The following is a 15,619-nucleotide window of genomic DNA, read 5'->3' as shown; positions in this document are numbered from 1 at the left end:
AGAGGGCCTTATTGGTGGTGGCGCCCACCCTGTGGAACGCCCTCCCATCAGATGTCAAGGAAATAAGCAGCTATCTTATTTTTAAAATCCATCTGAAGGCAGCCCTGTTTAGGGAAGCTTTTAATATTTAATGCTGTATTGTTTTTAACACTCGATTGGGAGCCTTCCAGAGTGGCTGGGGAAACTCAGCCAGATGGGCGGGGTATAAATAAATTATTATTATTATTATTATTATTATTGCTTCCTCTGACTATTGGGCATTGAAACACGTCGCAGAGTGCGTTCAGAGTGGCCCATACAGATGGAAACACTGAAGAGACACAAATATATCTTTGCAAGTTTTAATAACAACTTCCCAAACATACATCTTACATAGTGTCCACAATTGTCGCCCGTCTATCCACCAGGGCATAGTAAGGTACATACTGCCCATTATATTCACAATTGCTGACACAGCTAATTACAGTGACTTATCAGCACCTGCTAAAGGTAAAGGTAAAGGTACCCCTGCCCATACGGGCCAGTCTTGACAGACTCTGGGGTTGTGCGCCCATCTCACTTAAGAGGCCAGGGGCCAGCGCTGTCCGGAGACACTTCCGGGTCACGTGGCCAGCGTGACATCGCTGCTCTGGCGAGCCAGAGCCACACACGGAAACGCCGTTTACCTTCCCGCTGGTAAGCGGTCCCTATTTATCTACTTGCACCTGGAGGTGCTTTCGAACTGCTAGGTTGGCAGGCGCTGGGACCGAGCAGCGGGAGCGCACCCCGCCGCAGGGATTCGAACCGCCGACCTTTCGATCGGCAAGTCCTAGGCGCTGAGGCTTTAACCCACAGCGCCACCTGCGTCCCATATCAGCACCTGCTACACATCTGTAAATACTAGGTCAGGCTATGCACCCTGGCTTTTCAAGTGGTACACATCCTGTGAAACAATAATGAACCCTAACATTTAAACTATTCAGCACTGACTGTGGAGGGCAGGGTGTATGGCTATGTGAAGGAGGGCTTCAGTTGATCTCTGCCTGCCTCTTGTCTTAACGCAGACGCCGCACCTGGTGAACCTGAACGAGGATCCGCTGATGTCGGAGTGCCTCCTCTATCACATCAAGGACGGCATCACTCGGTGAGGCCCTTGGAGCTGGGTTTGCGGGATGGAGAGGCGAAAGGGGTCCTTCTGAGCTGATCCTTATTCATATTACTAATTAATCAAAGTTGTATTCGTACGAACAGCCCAGGGCAGCTCGCAAGAAAAACCATCTCTGTCTCTTCCTCTCTTTCTCCCTCTCTCCGGGGACCCTTCCTTCTCCCCCTGCAGAGTTGGCCAGCAGAACGTGGACATCAAACTGACGGGGCAGTTCATCAGAGAGCAGCATTGTGTCTTCTGCAGCGTCACCAACGAGTCTGGAGAAGGTGAGCCGGGTGGCTAAAGGAGCACAGGCACCTTTGAGAACTTGGAGGGTCGCCTCCCTTTGGGGCCCCGAGTTCCTTTTCTGTAATAACTCCTCTTCCTCCTCTCCCATCTCTTTTGTGCTTGCGTGGAGCAGGGGGGCCTCGCCGTGGGGCCACATGACAACAGGTACTGGGGTGTCTGTGGGTCCTGGCAGGGGTGCGGGGAGGTGTCAGTGTGTGGGTCCGCTGACCCGGGGGCCTGAGCTGTGGGCCCCCATCTCCTGCCTCCCACCCTCTCAGTCTCTCATGCTGTATGTCAGTGATTCCAGCCAAGGGGCACGGGGGGGGGGGGGGGCACTGGAGGTGTAAATGGCTACCAGACTTTGAGAAGCCAGTATCCCTGGGTCACATTCACCAGTTTGGTGAGTTTAGGAAACCAAATAAGAGAAAGAAAGTAAGTAAAAGCTTCCTGTCAAGTAAGAGCTGTTTGGCTGTGGAAGGGGCTCCCTTGGGACGTTGTCGACTCTCATTCCTTGGAGGTTTCTGAGCAGAGGTTAAGCAATCTATCTCAGATGCTTTAGTTGAGATTCCTGCATTTCAGGGGAAAGGATTATATGATTCTATGTAGTTGTTGTTGTTGTTTAGTCGTTTAGTCGTGTCCGCCTCTTTGTGACCCCCTGGACCAGAGCACGCCAGGCCCTCCTGTCTTCCACTGCCTCCCACAATTTGGTCAAACTCATGCTGGTAGCTTCGAGAACACTGTCCCAGCATCTCGTCCTCCGTCATCCCCTTCTCCTTGCGCCCTCCATCTTTCCCAACATCAGGGTCTTTTCCAGGGAGTTTTCTCATGAGGTGGCCAAAGTCTTGGAGCCTCAGTTTCACGATCTGTCCTTCCAGTGAGCACTCAGGGCTGATTTCTTTAAGAATGGATGCGTTTGATCTTCTTGCAGTCCATGGGACTCTCCAGAGTCTCCTCCAGCACCAGAATTCAAAAGCATCCATTCTTCGGTGATCAGCCTTCTTTATGGTCCAGCTCTCACTTCCATACATCACTACTGAGAAAACCAGAGCTTTAACTCTGGTTAAATACGGACCTTTGTTGGCAAGGTGATGTCTCTGCTTTTTAAGACGCTGTCTAGGTTTGCCATCGCCTTTCTCCCAAGGAGCAGGTGTCTTTTAATTTCATGACTTCTATGTAGTAGTTTTATAGAATCATCTTCACTATTATAAATTATGAAATGCGTAGGCCAACCTTCAGCCAACGACCACAGGGCAGTTAACAATACGAAATGAGAACACAGAATAATAATCATGGATTTGTAGAGTTAGCAGGGAGCCGCAGGGGTCATCTAGCCCAGCCCCATGCAGTGCAGGGATCCCAGCTGACAGCCCGACATCATCTGCTCAAAAACCTCCCAGAGGAGGAAACCTATACCACTGCCTCTTGTTGTTGTTGTTGAGTTGTTTAGTCGTGTCTGACTCTTTGTGACCCCCTGGACCAGAGCACGCCAGGCACTCCTGTCTTCCACTGCCTCCCGCAGTTTGGTCAAACTCAGTGCAGGAATCCCAGCTGACAGCCCGACATCATCTGCTCAAAAACCTCCCAGAGGGGGAAACCTCTGCCTCTTACTGTCAGAAAATTCCTCCCAATTGGCTTTTGAATATGTGTGCTTTCGATTGACATGCTTTCAAATTTTACCTTCCTTAGTGGGTCATGCAAACCGCTCTTCTGAGCAACGCTTATTTTATAGGGTAGGGGTCCCTGGGGGTGAGTTATAGAATCAGGGAGGCCATTGGAATAGGTGCTCCTGGTTTTTCCCATCTCGCATCCCAGTGAGGTCTTTTCCCCCTAGCAAAGCAACCCCAGAAGGCCTGGGGACTTGGGGGGGGGGGTAGAGTGGGTGCTAGCGGGTGCTGCTTGCTTCCTTACCACCACCACCACCCTGCCCACCCTTTCCGGGAAAGTGTGCCCTGATCTCTGCCTCCCCCCCCTCCCTCTTTCAGTGGTCGTCACCCTGGAGCCGCGCGAAGGTGCTGAGACCTACGTCAACGGGAAGCAGGTGCTGGAGGCGCTGGTGCTGAGATCAGGTCAGCTTTTCCAGAGTGGAGCAGTGAGCAGTTGGTTCGATTTACCAGTTGCCTTATTGGAATTCTGTGCAGCTTCCCAATCAAACAAACCCCAAAGCGGCTTGCAAACAGTAAATGACAACAGTGGAACAGTATAAATCACACAATGCAATTAATGAATCATCAGTCAAACCATTGCGATCTATAAAACACTGTTTGCAAACCGGCAGCTAAAAAATAAGCTGAACGTACCAATTAAGGCATAAGTCATATTAGATGGTTCACAAATCAAAAAGGCATTTATAATGTATAAAACAGTATTTACAAGATGACAACTAAAAATAAGCTAGACACACACACATCTCATTCTTGTAATAATATTTCACTCTGTTCATTAAAATGCACCTAAACATCCATCAGAGGGGATGTGGGTGGTGCTGTGGGTTAAACCACAGAGCCTAGGACTTGCCGATCAGAAGGTCGACGGTTCGAATCCCCGCGACGGGGTGAGCTCCCATTGCTCAGTCCCTGCTCCTGCCAACCTAGCAGTTCAAAAGCACGTCAAAGTGCAAGTAGATAAACAGGTCCCGCTCCGGCGGGAAGGTAAACGGTGTTTCCGTGTGCTGCTCTGGTTCGCCAGAAGCGGCTTAGTCCTGCTGGCCACATGACCCGGAAGCTGGACGCCGGCTCCCTTGGTCAGTAAAGCGAGATGAGCGCCACAACCCCAGAGTCGGTCACGACTGGACCTAATGGTCAGGGGTCCCTTTACCTTTACCTTTAAACATCCATCAAATGGGAGGATCCTGATCTAAACAGAGCAGAACTGTGCCTCCCTTCCCGCGAGACTCTCCTTGGGCCTATCTGTGTGTGCGACGTGTTTGTGCAGGAAAAACATGCCCAAAAGCCAGAGGTGGTGCAGCACTTATTAGAGTGTTGGGTTACAAGGGCCCGGGAGAGACCAGGGTTCAAATCTCCCCACTTGGCCATGAAGCTCACCTTGTGGGCCGGTCGCTCACTCTCAGTTTAACCTACCTTGCAGGGTTATTTGGGGAGGGGGGTTAAATGGGGAGGTGGGGAGAACCACGTTAGCTACCTGGAGAAAAAAGGCAGAACATACAGGCCATAATGAGCAATGGCTGCCACACATAGGCATGGGCTAGTTTCTGTGGGTACCGCCATAAACCCCGTCCGCACACCCTGAAATATGGATGCCTTCAGAGCAATAATTGTTCCTCCGCCCCCAGAAGGTCCAGCGCCGAGGGCCTTCTGGCGGTTCCCTCCCTGCGAGAAGCCAAGTTACAGGGAACCAGGCAGAGGGCCTTCTTGGTGGTGGCGCCCGTCCTGTGGAACGCCCTCCCATCAGACGTCAAAGAGAAAAATAACTACCAAACTTTTAGAAGACATCTAAAGGCAGCCCTGTTTCGGGAAGCTTTTAATGTTTAATAGTTTATTGTATTTTAGTGTTTTGTTGGAAGCTGCCCAGAGTGGCTGGGGGGACCCAGCCAGTTGGGCAGGGTATAAATGAATAATAATAATAATAATAATAATAATAATAATAATAATTATTATTATTATTATTATTATTATTATTATTATTTTATTATTTTATTATTATTTATTATTATTATTATTATTATTATTATTATTATTATTATTATTATTATTTATATATATATATTTTGAATAATATTTATTCAGGTTTTAAAACATTACAAAAAAAACAGAAAACACAATACAAAAAAAACCCAAGACATTTCCAAGAAAAAATGCAAAAAACAAAAAAACAAAAAAACAAAAACAGATAAAAAGGAAAAAAAATAATTAGAAAATACATACAATCAAAACAGAAAAAAACCAAGTTAAACCTTTACATAATTTTCTCTCTATGACTTATTTCCTTGACCTCCTCACACCTCCCCTCTTTATTTTCTAGTTCAAATAGATATTTCAGCAAATCCTTCATCTTTATTTTTATCCTAATAATTTATCTTAATATACTGTGATTTTCCATTCTCTCTTTCACCAATTAGCCATCCACTTTTACTTTATTTAATCTTATTTCTCATTAAAACTGATATATTTAAACCTTTTCTCTTAAGACATTTCCCCTAGGGTCATAAAAATTCCATTCCACAATTTCTCCATCTCTCATTAAAAGCAATTTTTTTAAAAAAAAATTCTCAATATATACACTTTAAATTCCCAATTTTCTTTCACCGTCTCCCCTCCCTGGTCTCAGCCCCTGCCAACAGTTCCATCGGCTTACAACAGTCCATCAACCTGGAGATCTCAAATCCGAGGCTCTTAAGTCTTTTTCATGTCCCATCTGCCGATCTTCTTGATAATCTTTAATATTAAGAAACAGTTCTCGGGGGAGCTCCAATCCAACGATGGTCATATTCCTTCTTATCAAGTCTGCCAGATTTCCATAATTAAAGATAGGGCCCATTATTATATTATTATTATAAAGGGGGTGTGCGTGAGACCCAGGACAGGGCCTGCTCTGCAGTGGCCCCTAATAATTCTTTCTCCTTCGCTGACATGTCTCCTTCCCTCCTCCCATCTCCCTATCTAGGGAACCGCATCGTCATGGGCAAGAACCACGTTTTCCGTTTCAACCACCCAGAGCAGGCGCGGCTGGAACGGGAGCGCAACACCCCCGCGGAGAGCCAGGCCGAGCCAGTCGACTGGAACTTTGCCCAGCGGGAGCTGCTGGAGAAGCAAGGAATCGACATCAAGCTGGAGATGGAGAAGAGGTGGGCGAGTCTTGGCTAGTCAGTGGTATCGTTTGCCGGAAGCTTGCACAGTGAAGGTGCCAGGTGCACCGCTGTGGGGAGGGAGTTGCAGAGCTCAGGGGCCACCGCAGAGCAGGCCCTGTCCTGGATCACCCCCCCCCTTTTGAGCTTCTGGGGGTGGAGGAACAACCAAAAGGGGACCCCCTCTGCCGATCTCAGCACCTCAGAAGGTCTGTAGGGAAGAGGGGGGCTGTTTCTTGTGACTTGTGGAGTGGGACCTCTCCTGTGTCTCTGTCACAATTTAGTGTGTCTGTCCTCTCCTTTCCCCCATCACCCTTTTTTTACAAAAAGGCTTCAGGACCTGGAGACGCAATATCGCCGTGAGAAGGAGGAGGCAGACTTGCTTCTAGAACAGCAAAGACTGGTGTGTACATGTCTAAATGTCTCTGTTGCCCCATACCTCTCCAGTGTAGGGCGGGAGGAGCAGGCAGGGCAGGAGTGACCAGCGCGTAGCGTGGGTTGTCAGCACCCGGGGCAAGGCAAGTAATTTGTGCCCCTAACCTGCTGCCGCTGCCAGCTTCTTCTTGCTGCTGCCTGGGCTGGGGTATTTACGGTAAGGTAGCCACGGCGGCGGCGGTGGGTCCGTGTCAGGTGATCTGAGGCGAGTTGCCGCTGGCGCTGCCGCCCAAACTACGCCGCTTGCCCGGAGGAGGAGGGCAGAGAGGCGAGGAAAATGCAACATGGCCCAGCAGCTGCAGTAGCAGCAGCGGCGGTGGGGCTGTGAGGAGGGGCTGCCTGGCGTGCCCTCTGACTCACGGGGACCGCGGCGAGCGCTGAGAGCCACTGCCTGCCGGACGCCTTCAGCCCGGACACGCACACAGCTCGTCGGTTCCGTGAGACATGGGGCTCTGCTACAGCCTGCGCCCGAGGCTCTTTGGCGACTCCGGAGGCGGTGAGCGCCCCCCCCCCGATGTTGCGCCCAGTGCGGCCGGCCCCCCTGCACCTCCCACGCTACGCCACTGGGAGTGACCCACTTTACAGAGCAGCACCCGATAGGCTGCCCTCTTTGTTGCCTTTCTGTTGGAGAGGGGGCGGTCCCGGGTGCAGAGAGTTTGCAGGCCAGAAGCAAACAGGCTGTTGGTCAGCCAGTTCCAGCTCTGCCTGTAAATCTCAAAGCCAATATTGTTTCCGGGGCTGATTGCGGCCCCTATGCACCCACCAACCCCAGGTGCTTCTTTTTGCAACTCATCAATTTTTAAAAAGTTAAAAGGTAAAGGACCCCTGACAGTTAAGTCCAGTCGCAAACGACTCTGGGGTTGCAGCACTCATCTTGCTTTACTGACCAAGGGAGCCGACATTTGTCCGCACACAGTTTTTCTGGGTCATGTGGCCAGCAGGACTAAGCCAGTTCTGGCGAACCAGAGCAGCACACGGAAACGCCGTTTACCTTCCCGCCAGAGCGGTACCTATTTATCTACTTGCACTTTGACGTGCTTTCAAACTGCTAGGCGGGCAGGAGCAGGGACTGAGCAACGGGAGCTCACCCCGTCATGGGGATTTGAACCCCCAACCTTCCGATCGGCAAGCCTTAGGCTCAGTGGTTTACACCACAGCGCCTCCCGCGTCCCTTTAAAAAGTTACTAACTTGTTAAATTTTAAAGGGTCACACAGCCCAAAAGGACAAAAGGGCAAAGACTCAGCACAGCCGCAAAAGGCTGTGAAAGTAATATTAACTCGTACAAAATATTCTCTTTACAAATAATAAAGGTTTCTAAACCTTCACCTTCGGGTAACGTAACTTTCAGGTTGCGAACGCAGCAAACTCGGGAGTGTATACGTCCGGGTTTTGCCGCGCATGCATGCACAGAAACGCTTTGCACATGCGCAGAAGCAGCGCCTCTAGATGCAGACTTTTTGGGGTACGTACGGACCCCCAGAACGAATTTAAGTTCCTATCCAGAGGGTCCACTGTACAGCCTCTCCCCCTAGGAACCAACCCAAACCCCGAAATCTTCATCCGAGGCCTGTCTTCATGGGCCTCTTCCACAAAAGGTCCAGAGGACAGCAACACGAGGACGGGGCCATTCTGTGGTGACTCCCTGCTTGTGGGATGTTCTTCCCAGGGAGATTTGCCGTGAGCCTTCATTAGGCACCTGGCGAAAACGTTCCTCTTTAACCAAGCCTCTGGCTGTTAATCTATAGTCTTTTAAAGCAGTGGAGATATTCTCCCACCAACTTCTCTTTTATTACTATTACATTATGTGTTTTATGCCGTGGCCTGTCGATTAAGGCGGTATATAAAGGAGAGATGAGACTATCTTTTCAAGAAGGGCAGTTTGCTAAACCCTTGAATACTAAACCATTAAGATCGGAGTACTTCTGGGATATGTCCAGTACAGTCCCCACTGCCCCCTGCAGAAACTCAGCTGTGCCCCCCCTCTCCTTCCGTCTCCCCAGTACGCAGACTCCGACAGCGGGGACGACTCGGACAAGCGCTCCTGCGAGGAGAGCTGGCGCCTGATCTCATCCCTGCGTGAGAAGCTCCCGGCCACCAAGGTTCAGACCATCGTGCGCCGCTGCGGCCTGCCCAGCTCAGGCAAGAAGCGGGAGCCGCTCCGCGTCTACCAGATCCCCCAGCGGCGGCGGGCGGCGAAGGACCCCCGCTGGCTGACCCTGGCCGACCTCAAGATGCAGGCGGTCAAGGAGATCTGCTACGAGGTGGCCCTCAACGACTTCCGCCACTCGCGCCAGGAGATCGAGGCCCTGAGCATCGTCAAGATGAAGGAGCTGTGCCGCCTCTACGGAAAGCGCGACTCCAACGAGCGTGACAGCTGGCGCGCCGTGGCCCGCGACGTCTGGGACACGGTGGGCGTGGGCGAGGCTGACGGCACGGCAGGGGGCGGAGGAGGAGGAGGAGGAGGAGGGGGCTCCTCGGAGGTCCGCACAGGAGGAACCCCCGGCGCGGATGTGGATGACCTCCGGGCCCACATCGACAAGTTGACCGACATTCTGCAGGAGGTAAAGATCCAGAACAACATGAAGGACGAGGAGATCCGGGCGCTGAGGGACCGTGTGGTCAAGATGGAGCGTGTCATCCCCATCTCGGCCCAGGTGAGCTGGGGGCCTGCAAGGGGGAGGGCAGTGATGGTAAGGTGAGGAATGGTGTTGCAGAGAAATGTTCTTTTTTTTTTTTTTTTGCCCACACAAACCAGAATAGGAATCTGGCAGAAATTGTAGCGGCTTCCTAAAAACACCCTCCATTATTCTGCCCGGACACTGAGGTCCAGTGCCAAAGGCCTTCTGGTGGTTCCCGAGAGGCAGTGTGGTGTAGTGGTTAAGAGCAGTGGACTTGTAATCTGGTGAACCGGGTTCGATTCCCCGCTCCTTCACATGCAGCTGCTGGGTGACCTTGGGCTAGCACCAGCCTTGGGTGACACTTCTCTCAGCCCCACTCACCCCACAGAGTGTTTGTTGTGGGGAATGTTAGCCGCTTTGAGACTCCTTAGGGTAGTCATAAAGCGGGATATCAAGTCCAAACTACTCTTCCCTCGCTGCGAGAAGCCAAGTCACAGGGAACCAGGCAGAGGGCCTTCTCGGTGGTGGCACCCGCCCTGTGGAACACCCCCCCACCAGATGTCAAAGAAAACAATAACTACCAGACTTTTAGAAGACTGCTGAAGGCAGCCCTGTTTAGGGAAGCTTTTAATGTTTAATAGGTTATTGTATTTTAGTGTTCTGTTGGAAGCCGCCCAGAGTGGCTGGGGGAAACCCAGCCAGATGGGCAGGGTATAAATAAATTATTATTATTATATTATTACTATCATCAGGGGCCGTGTGGCTCAGTGAGGCTGGGTAGCAGATGCCCAGAGGTTGGCAGCAGGGTGTCGGCACAGAGAGTCTCAGCTAAGGACAGCAATCATGGAATGATAGAGTTGGAAGGGACATATTAGTCCGATGTGGGTGGAGACAGTAACAATAATTAGAGAACCCCTTTTGGACTTTTTGTGTGAAAGGGACAATGAATGAATGGAGAGGCATTTGGGTCTGGAGATTAGGAAAACATTGCTTAACAGAAAGTAGAACAGTTGGATGCCACCCTAGAGTGAATGTCTTGAATTCTTCCTTCTAATGTAATGGACAGGCAGAAAACCAGAAGTTCTTCTTATTTCTGTTTCCATTTGGATTAGTTTATTTCATTGCATTACAAAAAAAGGCTGTCATGAAATCTGCCTCAGACCCTTGCGCTTCTTCTTCTTCTTCTTCTCCCAGGAGGACGAAGACCTCGAGAACGAGTGGGGCTCGCTGCTCTTCTCCGAGGGGCTCGCTCCGTCGGAGGAGGACCCCAAGGAGGACCGGGCGGGTGGCCAGGACTCCCCGACCCCCAGGGAGGCCGGGGAGGAGAGGAGAGGCCCTTCCCCGACCTGCTGCGACCGCGTCTCCCGCCTGATGGAGAAGGACCCGGCCTTCCGCCGCGGGCGCCTCCGCTGGCTGCGCCAGGAGCAGGCGCGGCTCCAGAGCCTGCAGCAGCAGCAGCTGGCCAAAGCCCTGCGCCGCACACAGCCCCACGCCGCCCCGGGCAAGTTCATCCCCCCCCAGGACTGCAAACTGCGGTTCCCCTTCAAGAGCAACCCCCAGCACCGCTACTCCTGGGCGCCCGGCTCCGCCTTCATGGTGGAGAGCGAGCCGGCGAAGGAGGAGAAGGGGGCCGAGTCCTGCCCCCCACGGCCCCCCAGCCCCCGCCCCGCCCGGAAGAGCAGCCCCGCGCCCCAGCAGAACAGGCGCTCTGCCCCGCCGCGCCGCAACTCCCTGGAAGGCGGGCAGGCGCGCGGGAGGCGGGGCCCCGCGCAGGAGCACTACCAAGCCCGCAAGCACAACTACTACCCCCGCCAGCACCAGCCCTACCCGCAGCACCGGCCCCCCAACGCCCCGGACGGAGGCCCCCCGCCCCGCATGCGCCGGCAGAGGTCAGCCCCCAACCTGCAGCAGGAGCGCGAGAGCGCCGTGTGACCCGGGACGATCTGGCGCTCCCTGGCCGGACGGAAGCAGGAATGGGGGCACGCAGGGAGGGGGCAGCAGTAGCCTCAGATCCCGGACAGCTGCCCGCCTGCCATGGACGGACATGATTCTGAACACAGAGCTTCCTTCTTGTGGGGCGAGGGAAACTTGGGTGGTGGAGGGTGGGTGTTTTGAGCACTGCTGCGGTTTCAGGAAGGGCCGAGTCGGATCAGCAGGGTCTTTTCTGGCGGGGAAAGCCAAAGAGGTCGCCGTAGGTGTTTTTTTTTTTGTAATAGGAATGGGTTTAGGAGGGGGAAAGGATGGGTTGCTGTTTGGTTTTAAGACTGCGCGATAGAGGAGGTTGTGGAGGGTTTGTGCAAGGAGGTCAGGAGAGTTTGGCGCAAGAGGCCTTCTGACCGTGGAAGGTGGTGGGCTTCCTCTTGAGCAGAATCCACCTGTCAGGGATTCTTGGGCTGTGATTCCTGCATCTTGGGGGGTTGGTCTAGAGGACCCTTGGGGTTCCCTTACACCTCTACAAGTCTATAAGGAAAGAGTGGGTGGGTTTGTCCAGAGAAGGCCATGGTAAGAATGTGGGGCTGAGGGGCTTCCCCCGCACCCCAGTTGCCCCTCTCCCTAAAGTCAAAGCATGGGTGTCCTGCCTGCCTATTTTAGACAATTCCAAAGTGGGGCAGAGGCGCAGTTCAGCCCCTCTTGGCTTGCTGGTGGAGGGGCGGTTGCTGCCTTGGGACGCCCCCACTTTTGTGTGGCAGGGGGGCTGGAGCACATTGGTGGCCTTTTAACTGGTGCTGCCCTGCCCTCCCCACTCCAAGGAACAGCCTGTTTGTTGAAGGGGAACTTATGGGGCAGAGGAAACCTCTCTGGGGCTATTGAGGGCTGCTGTCACACGCTTTCTCTTGGAGCAGCACTCTCTCTGCTTGTGGCTGGAATACTGCCGGGGGGGGGGGGGAGTTGAAGTCCACCTTGAAGGCCAAGGTTGTGGCCACTGAGGCGGCCTCCACCCCCCCACCCCCAAAAAAATTCCTGCCCTCTACGGAGAGGGCTGGAAGATCTCTTGTATTTTCCTCTGCTGTCCGATGCCACTCACGTGCCGTCAATCTTTCTTCTATTAGTCCTGGGTTGGGTTGGGGGCTGGGATGAGGAAGCTGCAATTCCCACATTGCAGGGGGTTGGACTACATGACCCTTGGGGTCTCTTCCAGCTCTGGAATTCTATGAAACGGGGCTACTCCGACGAGACCCAGTAGGGCAAGATGTCCAATTATTGTTCAGTGGGGCTTTTCCCCCCCTGGGGAGATGGGCGGAAGAGAGGCAAGCCTCCTATCTCTGTGGCTGCAATATCCTATTTTTAACACACACACACCCTCCCAAAAAAAGCCACTGAAGCTGATGGATGGGGCTCGGCTCCACCTGTTGGCTGCTACTGTCCCCTGACCCCCATGCTTTCTCACTGCGGCCAAAGGCCTGCCCCCGACCAGCAATCCTGTGGAACCCCAAGAGGGGGGAGCCTCATGGTGCACTCTCTTCCCCCCACCCCCATGAGCTTTGCACGAGCACAGCGCGGGTTGGGCTAGATGACCTTTGGGGGTCCCTTCCAACTCTACAATTCTAGGGTTCTAAGTGGGTCTGTCCAGCCCTTCCAAAACTGCTTTTTGTGGTGTGTTCCCCGAGGGCTTTCTTGTGAGAGGGATTTGTGGGAAGTATGCATGGGGCAGGGGGTGCCTGTCTGTGTGTGTCCACGTGCGTGCGTGTGGGGGGGCTGAGTGGCTGCTGCCCCTGGAAATGTGGCTGAAGACCCTCTACTGTTATCCTGTTCCAATAAAGGTGGGGACAACCTGCCGCATCTCTCCATGGACTCTCCTCCCTTCCTTGCAAGCGGGGGCAGTTTGAGGGGTGATGTGGGTGTGGGGTGCTGGGCTGGCATGGGGGGTCTTTATCACCTCCTTTGAAATGGGGGGCAGCTGGCTTGACAGCTGCACATGTGAAAAGGAACGACCACAAGCTGAGCGCGAGTCCTCAGTGTGATGCAGCGGCAAAAAAGGCTAATACTATTCTCAGCTGCGTCCTCAGAAGTCTAGTGTCCAGATCTAGGGAAGGAATAATCCCGCTCTATCCTGCCTTGGTCAGGCCACACCTGGAGTCCTGGGTCCGGTTCTGGGCACCCTAGTTTAAAGAGGACATTGACAAGCTGGAAGGTGGGCAGAAGGAGGCAACCAAGAGTGTGGAAACCCAGCCTGATGAGGAACGGTTGAAGGAGCTGCGGATGTTTAGCCTTGAGAAGAGGAGAGATGAGAGCCAACATCAGATATCTCAAGGGCTGTCCCATGGAACAGGAGCAAGCGTCTTTCCTGCTGCTCCAGAGGGTAGGACTCGAATCCAGGGCTTGATATTGCAAGGAAGGAATAACTGACTCACAAGGGCCGTTTGACTATGGGATGAGCACTGCAGGGCAGACCCTCCAAAGCCCCCCCTCAGAGAGGCTCCCATTTTCTGGCCTGCTCAGCAAAACCAGGATGCGAGTCTCCCCGCCTTCCCTCCCTGCTGACGCAAATCCCTGTTTCTCTTGGCCGCCGACCCCACGGGTCAAGCCCTCTCCTGTTTTCTGTTCCTCACGCCTTGCTGAGGACACTGCTTCCGCTCCTGCCCCCCCCCCCACGCAAGCCTCTCGTCCAGACACGACACAGCTGGTGAATTGTGAAGCCTCGCAGCACACCGCTTTCTCCATTTGGGTGCCTCGCTTTTATTTCAACATGTCGCAAAGGCGTTGCTGGTGGCCTGATCTCCTGCGCCCCCAAAATCTCCTGCCCCTTTTTGAGGTGCTGCACCCCAGACCCATTCCCCCCGACGTCTCTCCACCTTCCAGGCCCAGCCAGCGGGGAGAAAGAGCAACCAGGGCTTGCAAAAAAGGCTGTCAGCATTCGCACTCGGAGGAAGCGTGGATGACCCTGGGCGCTCCTTCCATCCGCAGCCATGGTGGATGGGTGGGCACAGATCCCATTCGTGGTGGGGAGGAAGAGAAGAGGATTCGTGGCCCTACTGGTCAAGCTGTCGCCTTCCCCCAGGAGGTCAGGATCGCAGGAATGCCATGGTTAAGAGGCCTGGAAGAAGAGCAAAGAGAGGTGGAGAGCAGGAATTTTCGCCTTGATCCCAGGGAGGAGCACAAATCCCACCAGCCCCCAGAGGGCTGAGGTTCAAAACATCCTGCGGTGGCTAGTAATAATAATAATAATAATTTATTATTTATACCCCAGCCACTCTGGGCGGCTTCCAACACAATATTAAAATACGGTAATGTATCAAACATTAAAAGCTTCCCTAAACATTGCTCTCAGGAGATGGATAGTCTCTGCTCTAGTGGATGCTCTTGAGCAAAGCATGATGGGAATATCCCTCCATCACTGCTCACACCAGCCATTGGGAAGGATGGAGGAACTTGGCCCAACTCAGTAAACGGCAAATGTCCCCATCCCCCCAACAGTAAGAGCCATTCAATAGCCTTCCTTGGGAGTTGTGAACTCTCCTCCTTTGGAGGTTTTTAAGCAGAGTTTGGATATGGCCATCAGGCATGGATGTGTCAGCGGAGATTTCTGCATTGGCAGGGGTTGGACTGGATATCCTCATGGGGTCCTTTCCAACTGTACGATTCCATTATTCTACCCTGAGGACCACTTGGAAAACTGCCGAGCATCTTAGCAGATTTCTCCCCCTGTGGCAGTCATGGTACTGTGCTGCATGCTAGATGCTCTACAGTTTTTGATTTTGCATTTTCATCGCTTCTTGTATATTGCATTTTATTGTATAGCCGCTTGAACGCCATAATTGTAGTTCAATAGAATACAATATATAAGGAATAAAAGAAGCAGCCTGGCTGCTGGTCAGGCCCAAAGGGGCCCATCCTAGTCCAGGATCCTGTCCTCACAGTGGCCAGCCAGTGCAATCCGGATCTGAGTGCGAGAGACGACCCCCCCCGTCCCATTCCCCAGAGAAGCTCTCACCGAGGACGTAAGCAGCCACCAGCTTCTGTGGGAGGGTGACGTGGAGGGCAGGGGGCACCAATGGGCTGGGCTGACCCTCCAGGGGCAGCATCAGGAGAACCAAGCAGGTGCTGGCCAGCGCCAGGTAGAGGACGAAGATCCGGGGAGGGATGGGCTCAGCGCGGCCTAGAAGGGAGGAGGGAAGTTTGCAAACCGGCGGAAAGAAGCAGAAAGGTCTGTGTCTCAGTTTGCAGCAGGGAGAAGGGTTGTCTCCAAATAGAACAGAGGGGAAAAAGGAAGAGCCGTGCTCTCAGCTTGCGGCTGCTGATTCCTGTGTTGCCGGGAGCGGGGTTGGACTGGATGAACCCTGGGGTTCCCTCCCAGCTCTGAATGCAAATGCTGCTTCGGTGTATGGAGTTTGACCTCTCCGGGATGATGGGGA

The 15,619-nt window shown here is 53.1% G+C and overlaps 1 protein-coding gene across 5 annotated transcripts in view; it reads left to right on the top strand.

Annotated features, from left to right (window-relative positions):
- The window catches only part of KIF1C (kinesin family member 1C), a 56,008-nt gene extending 42,956 nt beyond the window's left edge, over positions 1-13,052 (top strand). For 4 of the 5 annotated variants that reach the window (XM_083706561.1, XM_083706562.1, XM_083706564.1 and 1 more), the window contains 7 exons: positions 1,044-1,123; positions 1,316-1,410; positions 3,394-3,477; positions 6,032-6,212; positions 6,543-6,615; positions 8,649-9,302; positions 10,461-13,052. In XM_083706561.1, the coding sequence (XP_083562687.1) occupies positions 1,044-1,123; positions 1,316-1,410; positions 3,394-3,477; positions 6,032-6,212; positions 6,543-6,615; positions 8,649-9,302; positions 10,461-11,198 (1,905 nt within the window). In that variant the 3' untranslated portion in view covers positions 11,199-13,052. Of the gene's footprint in view, positions 1-1,043; positions 1,124-1,315; positions 1,411-3,393; positions 3,478-6,031; positions 6,213-6,542; positions 6,616-8,648; positions 9,344-9,403; positions 9,478-9,771 lie in introns of all 5 variants that reach the window. The other variant, XM_083706565.1, reaches the window with a different exon arrangement.
- Positions 13,053-15,619: the final 2,567 nt, after the last annotated feature.

This window comes from Podarcis gaigeae (assembly GCF_964106915.1).
Source record: "Podarcis gaigeae genome assembly, chromosome: 13".
Taxonomy (NCBI): Eukaryota; Metazoa; Chordata; class Lepidosauria; order Squamata; family Lacertidae; genus Podarcis; species Podarcis gaigeae.
Note: the sequence above shows the minus strand (reverse complement) of the source record. Positions and strands in the feature narration are given on the sequence as shown.